Below are 12,312 nucleotides of genomic sequence, written 5' to 3' on the forward strand. Positions count from 1 at the left end.
GTTATGCATTAGAAAAGAGATTGTCTGAAATTCCAATGCCCATTTAGTTTGAAAAGGTCATAAAGATAAAGGTCAAGCTGCAAACTCTATATTAAACCATGTCTCTACATAAGCCTTCGGGGGGTTTGTTGACATTACTGTGAACTATGCACAAAGGTACAGAATCATGAAATACCAGATGGATCAGGATCAGGTCTGGTTTTACAGCAGCACAGAAACCATCTCTTGCATCAGCAGTCACACACAGCTTTCTATATATGACAATTAACTTCTACAAATACCCCATGTCATTCATTGGGCTTTTCAGCACTAGACCTCAATGCTGATGACATCAAGGAACAATGAAAAAAAGTGGTTTTTGACACCAGCTAAAGGCAGAAATGGTTATCTAAATACACAGTGTTCTGTCTGTAAAACTCTCACGAGGGGTTTTGTCTTTGCTCCTTGCATGCTGAGTGTCTGGAACAACAAGGTCTTCTGCATGCCCAGGACTGTTGGCTATTCCTGTTGCAGAAATTGGTGGTGTTGGGAGTGCTATTATTTGTAACAGCAGCAATATTTAATGAAAACATTCATATGGTAACAGAACCAAACTGGAACGTCGGGGTCACCAATTTCTCATTAAATCTGGGAAAGCTCTGTGTCAGTGACCTCTGCAGTGATGCAGCATCTTGCAACTTCAGAAGCTACAGCCTGTGGGGAAACCATTAGAATTGTTTAAATAGGGAAACTCTTTTAAACAATTTGAACTAGTTTAGGCATAAAGACCACATTAAATGACAGGCTAAAATTTCTTAATGTTCTCCCTAGCATCTCTGTTTCGTAGGGAAAAAAATCAAATATCATTATAAGGTGTTGCCTGATTAAAAGTGACTCTAATAATGAAAAAAATGTAGCAGAAGAGCAGGGGGTTTCCCTCAGGGCAGCATTTTAATGAGAGTTGGTCAAGCTGCCATGGAAAGGACCAAAAGAAGTCCAGCAAAAGGTTCAAATAGGAAAAAAAACTGTCAATAATATAAAAACAGATGGATTTGTCCTGGAAGGAAAGGGTCAGTGAGGAAGGGAATGGCAGTGTAAACATTAGCTAATAAACTTCATGTAGCATACTGAAGCAACCAAGGAAATGGCAGGAAAACTGTAGGAAACATATGCTGTCCTCCCCCAGGGACTAGCAGGAACCCCAGAATATGGTAGTAGCTTTGGGTTTAATTTTAATATGATTGGCACATCAGAAACTGTGCTACAAATTCAGAGAGGAAATGGTGCTGCTTCTGTCTTTCATCTGCACAAATTGGCAAGAGAAGGTGGATGAAAACGACTCTGACAGACCCTTTCTCCTGTGGTCCCTGTATATAACTATGTTGAAATGAGAGCCAGGCTCAATCCCTGTAAAAAAGACTGCTGATGCACACTTTCTGCTAAGTCCATGGCAAAGGCTTTTTGTTTCTCTACTCTTTAATATAGCATTTGCTTTATAACCCTTCATTTAAATAACTACACTTTGTGCAGATGAACTGTTTTATATCCAAAGGCATGCAAACACTACATACAAGCATCTGCAAATATTAAGAAGCACAGTAATTTTCCAGGGGAAATTCTCACTTTTGAGATGTTAAATTAGTTATTTTAAATGACATTAACTGAATCAGCAGCAGAAGTGGGAAAGAAATGCTTAGGAACATTGACTCCCATTTCTTTACTTCAATTAAGTGAGATCCTTTGCTCCCTGTCATTTTGGCAGCTAATGGCATTTCCCTGCGATTTTAAGACTTCTACGGCGGCTTCTCCTTTTTACTAAAGATGCTTCTCCCTCCCTATTTTTATAAGCAATTTTATGTAAGGCAATTTTGTGGTTGAAATCTCACATCAAAACACATTTCTCTGTTTCAGCTTGCATTCAAGACAAACTTTTGGTGTCTCCATTTGTAACCCATATGTTGAGGCATCCCATTCTGTTTCACAGTTAAATGGATGGCACTGGACTGTGAAAAGTTTGAATTAATTATTTGTGATAAACTGTGGAAAATCCGTGAATAAAATGATAATAATTGGACACAAATACGGTAAAAGCTGTCATAGAAAGAAATGCAGCACATCCATTTGTCGCATTGCATCCTGTCACAGGCAGTTATGAAAGATGTAATACAAATTGTCTCAAAAAAACTTGCAAAAAATAAAAGGCAGCCTGGATAGTTGTATTTTAGCAAATGTGTTTGCACTAAGGGTACCTTCTGTTGAACAGTTCTGCCCACAAGCTGTCTGTAGAATATAGAACATCTCTCGAGCATGCTTGCCACCTTGAAGCAGGGCAGTCGGAAGCAGAAAAAAAAGAACAGAATGCAGAAAAAAAGGTGAAGAAAGAGAGAAATGAGGGACAGCAAGTCTAAGTACCATAAATACATTTAGAAATGAGATTAGCAAAGTATGACAATAGAATTTAAATGACAGACAACATTAAGATTGCAGTAAATAACATAGTACGAAAAAAAACAATTCAGCCATACAGCGCTTTTTTTAAGCTTAGCTAAGGAGTCATAACAAAAGCAGGAATAATATTATTATTATTACTACTGTTATCACTATATTAAAATAGCATTTTCATTTCATCATTAGGAAAATGGATTTAACTGGGATAGGGGAGAGAGGTGGGGAGACAGTTCACGGTTAGTTTTCTTGCTCTCAAAACCGCACAGCCGTATGCTTTGCTTCTGGGGCATCCTCCTGACACCACTGGCTCCCAACTTACCAATGATATCGAACCAGAGGGGGATGTTAGAGGGCTGCACAGAGACCACCCCGACAATCTCAGTCACTTTATCGCTCTCCATGACGGTGAAGTTGTAAAAGGGTTCGTCGAAAGTCAGGGGCACGGGCGAGGGCGCAGGCTTTTTTATCCACTCAATATGGAGACGTGCAGTGGAAGACTTTTGGGGCCGGCCATTGTCCACTGCTTTTATCTGAGAGGCACAAAGAAAAGAGGGCTCAGGCTGAGCATCCCAGCTTGGCAGCTCAGACCTAATTCTACTGCAGTGCAATGACTGCTTGGAAAATGGCCTTTGTAATCTTATATGTAAAATCCCATGGAAAGAAAGGAAGACAAACACTTATTACTCAGTTCTCACTTTTGTTTTTTTCTTTTTTGGCTAATGCTTTGACTTTTCACTGAAAAAGGTGATTTTAAACGGAAATGTTTTGCTTAAGAAATGCTGGTGTGAGGCTTCCTGCAGATGCAATTCAAACACTCCCCACATAGATCCTCCTCTCCAGAACCTGCTTCCCTCTCTGATTTAATCTTGCACCCAGCTCCCTCTTGCAGCAAAGCTGGAAGCTTTGTAATGACCCTGTGTAAGACCATGCATTTGCAAAACATGCTCACCTAGAGCATGTTTGACTCTTTCAGGTGGCATCTGTGTTGCAAATAAGTATTCCTTATATTGCCTTCCTCAGGACCTTTAATTGAATTAAATAAGTTTCAGGTAATTTCCCTCATTCTCCATAAAAAAAAAAAAAATTCAAAAATTTGTCATGTTTTCTTTTCTTTCTCTTCTCTGTCAAGTTCATTAAGAATTGCTTTGCTTGGTGCAATTTTTTTTTATTACAAAGTCTTCTAGAAAGATGGATAGGCTTGATCTTTGTGTGACATGCTTTATGGATTTAGCATAGCAAAGACAAGATGAGCAACAACAAACACTGGGCTGAAGGAAAGGCTGAATGCAGGTTACAAAATGGGTGCTTTGGTGGATAACATCAATGTTGACAAAATGTTAACCTTTTTTTTTTTAAAAAAGTGATGATTCTGGCTATATAGGTCCACAGGTATAAATATGCCGTTAGAATACCTTTTAAAAATGGGAAATACGTTTTTTTTCTGAGATATCATGCCCTACTCTTCCTCTGGAAATGTGTTAAGTGCATTTGATACTAACACTCGTCACTCTGCTCCATTCAAGGCAGGCAGGCTCTTTGTGAAAAGATACGAGAGTGTGACGAGCAGTTTTTAGTTAGAAAATCTTCAGTTGTTGCAGTATAAGAAGGCTCAGATCTCAAACATGACTTTGAGGTCACCAGAGGGAAAAGTACTCACTCACTTGAAGGCTCCTCTACACTGATTCCTAGGTATTTCTCAACGTTTTGTTATTTATTCATTTTCCAACATTATGAAGGCAACCCACTTCTGTAAGATACATTACCTCCAGATGTCAGACCATGGACCTCTGACATTTTTATTTCAGCTCCTTAACTACAACTTGTTGGCTTATTCCTGCACATGAAGAGCGCACATTTCAGTCTTGTATGGCTTTATATCAACTCAACCATATTTTATTCCCCCTTTCTTTCACTTTCACTACATGGTTAGAGTTCTGAAAGAAGAATTTTGACTGAGCTTTCTTGTAACTGAAATTGCTTCCACAACACAGAGTACAACAGTACTCCTCTTCTCTTAGATGCAGCCACTTTACTGGGAAAGTAGGTGCTCTCTGTAAGGGCAAACAATTGTGTCCACACCAAAAGTATCCTTCTGTAGCTGTATCTGCCCAGGCCAACATGATACAACTTTGGGAGCAGACAAGTACTTGGTCTTCATTTCTGCATGTTCACAGGAATGGCTTATGCTAACAATTTGCAGGCTGACTTAAGATTCCAAGAATACTTCATGACCTGCAATAGCATGAATGATCTCTCACACTTAATTTTTGGCAGTAGTTGTATATGAATACTAAATTTCTTAATTTAGGTCTTACATTCAGGGCATAAACACAGTTATATATTCCTCTTTATACAGGAGCGCTTATTTCTTAAAAAAAAGAAAAAAGAAGTCAGTCAAATCATGGTTTGTATGTCAATGAAAGAGTGCTTACCGTTAAGATGTCGTAACTCCCTGCTGTGAACTGCTTTCTGGAAGAAACCATCCCTGTTTTGGGATCAATGAAAAACTTCCCATCATCGTTCCCATCCACAATGCTGTACGAGATTTCTGCATTAGGACCTTCATCTTTGTCAAAAGCAAAAGCTCTGTAGATTGGCTCCCCTCTTTTCTTACGGTCCCTCTCGGGCAGCTTGATCTGATAGACTTTCTCTGGAAACTGCGGTTTGTTGTCATTCTCATCCAGAATCTGCACCACCACCCAAACAGAGGATTGCCTGGGAGATGTGCCTCCATCTGAGACAGTTACCTGAAAAACAGCAGTGCAAGTTATTCCCAACAGCTACAGTGGGACTTCAGAAATTGGAGAAAAACATAAAACATAAGGAAACACCTTGCCTTCCCCAAAGCTAACCAACAGTTTACAACATTGTCTGTGTGTACAATACATAATTACTAAAAATATGCTCATTGCTTAATTCAATTTGTCCACAATGGCAAATCCAGGAATCCTGAAGATTTTTTACTTCCGAGATGAACGTAGAATAAGGAACCTGCAGACTAGGAAGCTATTTCTCAAAACATAAAATCCTTTTACCTCCAATTCTGCAAGTTTATCTCAGAAGAGAGAACTGGAATTAACCCATTAATCAGGGATCCCTGCATTTTCTGCATACATATTTCAAAGTTTCTTCTGTCATGGAAAGAATTTGAAAGATATATTTCTTCTTAAACCCTAAAAAAACCTCTGTCATTTTTTCCCCATTAATTATTTGGAAATTCTTAAACAACAAAAGGATTTCTGTCAGCTCTTTTCATTCATTACCCAAGATGTGACAGCTCATTAATTCCAAACCTGCTTTATAAGATTATAAGGAGCACAGAGAGGCAGGTAACAAAAAATTTCTGCTGCATTGTGTAGAGAGTGCACTGTGCTGCCAGAAACATGTAAGAAATAAAATCTTTGAGATGAAAGTTAATTAGTAATTTAGCTGCAACTTAAACAGAATTACTAATAATTTTCAATCTGAAACACTATGAAAATGAAATGATTCAAGATCAACAAGCCCTCAAGAGATTTAATAATATGCCTTCAAAATGAAATCAATATGTTTCAAACTTCTCCCTCAATATTTCGATTGCATTTTTAATGAGAAAGAAATAAGGTAGAAAGTTATTTTTCTTTGCATGAAAGAAGTTCAAATTTCATTTTCAGCTACATATGGTAACATGCCAAATCCCACAGTAGCAATTTCTGATGATAGTGAGCCAAGATATTACAAACCCTTCCCTGCTCATTCTGATCACTGCACATCGATGGTAACTTCTTGATATTTTATTTTTCCTTAAAAGTTTTTGTGTTCCCTTGCAAATCCTATAGTCCTGATGTCCAGTTGTCAGACAAAGCTAAATTTTCTGGGAATAATACCCCTTAGCATTTTCCCATCCTTGTGTAAAGTCTGAACTTCGGGTAACCCCAGTTTAACACTGAGGTCAGCAAAAAAATCGTGTTTTCTATGAGGAAGGTAAACGACATTATCCCTTTCCTGTATTTAACTATGTGTTTAAAAACTGATGCAGTGGAAGGGAGCAGACTGACAGCCTCAGGGACTGAAACAGCTCATTTATAGAAAAGTGTGGAGCGTGGCAACATATAGTGGCAATGTAAATTCCCCAAAACAGCCCAGAACCCACTTGGAGAGCGGGACCCATCCTCTCAACAACACATACCAGTCTCAGGCCTCTTTCTCCCAAGACTGGAGTAGAGTTTCCTAAGTGCTGAGTAGGTTTGGCAATTAGCAGTTGCTGGGATCACTATCCTATGATGGGGACAGCTGCTTGCAGAGTGCTGGATGAGGATCAGACCCATCCTGCAAAGCCACCAACGTGACATCTGCCAGTTACCAGCACAGGGGTGTGGGAAGAAGACTCACACTGTTATCAGTGTGCTGTGCCATCCAGTTGCCATTGCCAACACTTTCTGAAACAGCATTTTTAGTGCTGAAAGGCTGTACATACAGCTGTGAATCTGCCTTTCCACATGGTGAGAGCCATGCCACCAGGGACCTCAGCCTCTCCACTTCACTGATGATCCCCTCTATTTCTCTTCTACTCTGCTGCAACTGGCCAAGCTCTAGGTCAGACCACAAGTTAACAAAGGAAAAACCTTTTTTTGGATTTCTCCACAGATAAAGTAACTATTGATGACAAACAGTACAGGCTGTATTGCATAGAAATGATCAGAGACACAGTAGTCCAAACTAAAAAAAAAAAAAAAAAAATCAACAAAATGCTTTTTTTTAGCAAGTAATGTTCTTGCATTAAAAAATACTAGCGAGATTCTGGAAACTCTTGTTCTCTGAACAAATACAACTTTTTTTTTTTTTTTTTTAAGATGTTTTCTTCAATCTGCTAGCAATAATCAAAAAAGATGCGTGAGTGAGATAAAGGGTTTACAACCAACTATGACAATAAAATCTGCGAAAACCACAGTGGTATAAACTATCAAACAACTATGATGAAAAAACCCTACCTAAGTATAAAAACTGCTCAAGAAGTGAAGCATCCTTCTGTCTTACCAGTACATTCTCACAGTTTCTGCTGAAATCCTGACTAGCATGGTGTTGTGGCATCAAATATTTACATGCATTTGTTTGTTTTGTAAGCCCAAAATTGGGGGGAATCTATTCAATTACAGAAACATTGCACTGTGAATATTTGCTGACAGTTAACAGGAATGAGTAATGGCAATAACACAAAATGACAGCTAATTAATAAAAATTAATGAAGAATGCCTGAAGTTAGTAAATTCTACTTGAGCTAAAACTTTACATGCCTGGAAAGGAGAATGTTAGGTACCAGCTAAGCCTTTTTGTCTGGGTGACATTCAAAACTTTTCAAAATTACAGGATGCATGCAGCTCCACTCAAAAAAGCTCTGAGTGTCAGATACAGGAGCTGAAGTTCTGTCTTTGTAGGCATGTAAATTAATTAAGCCTCCTTCACACCAGTTATACGATTATTTCCCCAGCTGTAAACATGCACCCTGGCTGATCCCTTTTCTATGCTCCATCATCCTGACCCCCGCCTGGCTATTCAGGTTCCAGTCATAAACCAGGTAAAAGAGCTGCAAAAATTTCCTCTGCCCCTACAGAAAAGCCCCACCATGACAACACATTAAAAAAAGCCAAGAAATTGCTGCCAGTTCAGAATTGTTGCCAGACAAAAACAGGGAGAAGCAGAGAGGTAATTTCAGCACATCACTCTGCAAATACCATTTCCATCAGGACACAGTATCACACCAGCACTTAGGGGCCCCTCTAACCAAGGCAATTTCAGTTCAAGCATTACCACAGTTCTTAGCTCTACCCTTGAACAGCTGGAAATTACAGTACGAAAGTAACCAGGGAGGGAGGTTAGGATGCTCATAGGACAAAGCTAATTCACAGCTGGTATCTCTGGAAATGCAAAAGGCGGATGTGCAAGGCACAGGAGAGCTTGCAGGACAGAAGCTGTAATTTAGGGCCAGTGAGGTTCTTTTGTTTAGAAACCTGCAGGTAGCATGGTAGGAAAAAGAACACGGAGAAGAAAGGTAATGCAGATGAATGACATCTGAATGACATCTGTCATTCATCTGTCAGTCTGAGACAGACTGTCTCAATATATGCTTGTCAAAATTTGCCATTGAAAACCCAACAAGAGGTGACTCTCACAGTAATCAGTATGGGAAAAGGGTAAAGACAAAATCATGGCTTTCCCAGTGGAGATGAGGAACGGCTGCTTGGTCAGCATGTGCTTTCCTAAACGGTGAACATCTTCTCCTGTCTGTGTGATGAGTCAGGTATCCAGATCCAACTGCTGTAGACAAGCTGCTGCTTGACCATGGGCAGGTGAGATGGACCAGGACAGCCCCTGCCCCCTCTGCTGCACTGGTTAAATATTGCTGCTCATGATGCATCAGGACAGCCTAAACAGGGGATACAACCTCCCAAAGCTGTGATTCAACCACGAAAGCAGCTGAATTTGGACTCCCTGAGTAATTAGACAAAGGGTTGGTCCATTCAGCAAGGGTGGAATGTCTTAAAAGGAATGTGATTACATATTTAATAGGGCCTGAATGCAACAAACAACAAAAATAATATGAACTATTAAATATTTTTATGGTGAAATCCTAACATCGCTGCTGTTTTCTCACAGCCTACAGACAGTTCCACTCCAGTTTTCTCCACAAAATGAGCATCTTCCTTTAGGAATCTGTATTTACCCATTGGCTTTAATGCTTATGTCTTTACTGAAATATGTCTGCCAACACACATACAGATGCTGGTTATCTGGGAATTTCTTTGCTAAAGTAACAACAGTCACACCTCTCTTACAATGTTTCCTTTAGCTGGATGGACCAGGACAAAGCCTCCTCAAATTCCCTGTACTTCTATCAGGTATGTATTTATTGAGAAAAATGCACTAAAATATCTCCTTCTGCAGCGTATGACAAATTCAGTGTAATAACAGAACTTTCTCTCCAAGTAAAACAATTTCCACTTCTTCTGCAGGATCTACTTCAGCAGGTTGGTCTATAGACGTTATCACTCCCCTACACGACTGAGAGATATTCATGTTTATGTTCATGTCCACAGAACAACTACAAAGGGATTTCCATAGAAGTAGACCTTCTCAGTGAAAATGAAGACTGACACTGACACTGTTAACATACCACAGCTGGAATGTTAGATGTGAGAATTTCTTCTTTTTATGACTATGGAGAAGACATGGAGGAGACATCTACTGTGGAAGTATGGCCTAATAATCCAGTCTAATCCAGCCTAACAGACCTCAGCAATGGTCACAAAGGGAATTTTGCCTTGAGACAGTCACTCCTCCTATGAGTCAGACTGTGACACTTAATTGGAGAAGGTGTAGCTCTTGAATCTTTCAGAATACAGATACAACTATGAGGACCACCCTCCTGAATTAAGAGCACTATATTGAGTCTCATTAACAAAAGATCATGACTTCCAAGGTAATTATTAACTCAGCTGGAGGGAGTAGCCAGCAGGGATGTTACTTCAACACATACAAGACAATTAGCAGGTGTTTAATGTGAGTCATCAAGCCTTGAGAAGAACAGATATCTTCTTCCATATCATTCTTTGGCAGGAGGAAGTACTTAGCCTACCTGATATTTAAGTCATGAGGAACTGTCACATCACTGTCATTAGCATTGCAAAAAGATGAAGACGCCATATTTGCTTGTTTATTTTTTGGTGTGATAACTGCTTAATGCAAAATAAAGTGAGCTGAGATGCTTGTTCCTCATCAAAGGAGAGTGCACAACGAGGTTTTCAGGTAAAAGTCTCTCCCTTCCCCCCAACAAGAAATGCTAATTTTGCTTCAGAAAAACCTTAGAAAAAGAGAATCTGGTTGAGCTTCTGAAGGCAGAAAAATGATCAAAGGGAGAGGGAGAGTTAAGGCATACCCCTGCTGTTAGTGACTAATGGGTTTGTTTCTTCTGCCAGTGTGTAAGTGAGCTGCAATACCTATTGTAAGTCTCTGGAATTCAGTCCAAGTAGGAGAAGTGAAAGATTATAAAGGAGAGCTCATCGAAGGATGAATACGACTTTAAAGTCAAATGCACTGATACTATCTCTGCCAACTTCAGAGAGAGACTAAACTCATGGCTAAATTCTTACAAGGATATATTTTTCTGAAATGCATGCTGTTACTGAACTACATGTCAGATTATTGCTACAAAGTGAAGGCAGTGTAGCTCAAAGATATACAGAATACGAGAGAAAATAAATGTACTTTTTTTTTTCTTCTTCTTCAAAACGAATACTGAGTTAGCTGTAGCAAACTAGATACCTTCTCTTTCTAATCCTTTATCTAGCAACTCTGGGAAAGAAATGAGTAAGTGCTTATTTCACTTATTCTAATAGAATGTGGTGCTTTCCCAAAAGACAAATTATATTTCTTGTCCAAAGGAGTTCCAATCATATCAATATGATCCATCTTTCCTTATTTCCTTTACAATGTGCTAATCTGGGAAATCTTTGTTTGTAAAAAAAATCAATACATTCACTCCGGCCAGGTATGAGAAATAAATAATTCAGAGTGCATTTTAAATAGAGATTATTACTGACATAAACACTCTAGGTGTTTGATTAGGTATGTCAATGGCTTCCAGCCACACTCAAGCTAGAAATGGTCTGTTAAACCATTTGAGAATTAACGATGACATCAGGTAATTTCAGTGCTGTATTGCCAAAAGACAGGAAGAAAGGAAGGAAGGAAGGCTTTTTCATTTAGAGTTAAATGCTCCCTGTAGTATTTGAAAACCTAAATATTAGAAGAGCGTACTGAAGAAAGCCTTAGAGGCTTAAAATATTAACTTTTGTCAGACTCAGTAAGCTGAGACCAGTAGATGGTAACCAAAGGACCTGGCAGAATGAAATATCAGAATGGGTGACTTAAAACTCCAAAAACACTACTACTACTTCTACTATTACTTCACAGAATAAACTACATTTATTCTGTGCCACACTTTATTCCACAAGCTTTTTGGAAACAGAAACAGTAAAGAAGTCTCTGTAAAGAAACTAAAGACTTATATTTCAGATTTAGTAGCAATAAAAAGAAGAATCTGCATAGCTCTTGACAGCGACCCTCTAAAAGAAAAATAGCAACTTTCTACAAGAATTTCTTTTAAAGTTCATTACAGTTTGGAGATCCTGACGACCTTTGTGCATCAGGCTTTATTTACAGTGTTCTTCAATCAACACATGCTAAGTGCAGAACCTACCATTACTCCATTAGATTCCCAAGAAAACAGAGCAGCCTGTCATATGTTAAAGGAAACTCCTTCAGGCAACCTCAGAAAGCACCTTCTCTTTCTTTTCCCTGAGTAAAAGACAACTATAATCCTTAGGAATGTCAAGCTCATATAATTTGCATTCGATGAAATGGAGATTAAACTTTGTCCAGAAGTGACTCTAAGCCAGTCACTTTCCAGAAATCCAGAAGTGCCTCTTGCACTGGTGGAATTAAATACAAAAAAGCTTTACCCCTATTGCCTAATTGTAGTATACAGACACGTAAGATTCAGCAGAAATCATCTGGTAAGGAAAAGCACTGCTCAACTAGGACTTTTTCTGACCTTTCAGGTGATAACAGCACCTTGAAACTGCAGGTATCATATGCCATGTTGTGCAGTTTGCAAAGTTTGCAACAAGAAGATTGGAAAATTTGAGATGATAATAGTAAGAACATCAACCTCAGTCTCCAAACAACAATTGTAAAGGTCTTTTGAGTAGATTATGAGCTTCCTCTCATAGCTCATGAGAGTAGAGTAATGAGTCTTGCGAAATATATATTGAAGAAAGAACTGAAAAACAGAAGAATACACTCCAAACTGTCCACTGATAATACCTGTCAAAGGACATTTACCCACCT

The 12,312-nt window shown here is 38.9% G+C and overlaps 1 protein-coding gene across 9 annotated transcripts in view; it reads right to left on the reverse strand.

Annotated features, from left to right (window-relative positions):
- Positions 1 to 12,312, reverse strand: part of FAT3 (FAT atypical cadherin 3) — a 398,878-nt gene that overhangs the window by 104,015 nt on the left and 282,551 nt on the right. For 7 of the 9 annotated variants that reach the window (XR_010996349.1, XM_068181534.1, XM_068181537.1 and 4 more), the window contains exons 5-7: positions 4,860 to 5,174; positions 2,747 to 2,957; positions 2,229 to 2,297 (exon numbers count right to left, since the gene is read on the reverse strand). Coding sequence is in view for 8 of the 9 variants with exons in the window: in XM_068181534.1 (XP_068037635.1) it covers positions 2,229 to 2,297; positions 2,747 to 2,957; positions 4,860 to 5,174 (595 nt within the window). In the remaining variant the exon portion in view is untranslated. The remainder of the gene's footprint in view (positions 1 to 2,228; positions 2,298 to 2,746; positions 2,958 to 4,859; positions 5,175 to 12,312) is intronic. The other 2 variants (XM_068181539.1, XM_068181536.1) reach the window with 1 other exon arrangement.

Source organism: Anomalospiza imberbis, chromosome 2 (genome assembly GCF_031753505.1).
Source record: "Anomalospiza imberbis isolate Cuckoo-Finch-1a 21T00152 chromosome 2, ASM3175350v1, whole genome shotgun sequence".
Classification (NCBI taxonomy): domain Eukaryota; kingdom Metazoa; phylum Chordata; class Aves; order Passeriformes; family Viduidae; genus Anomalospiza; species Anomalospiza imberbis.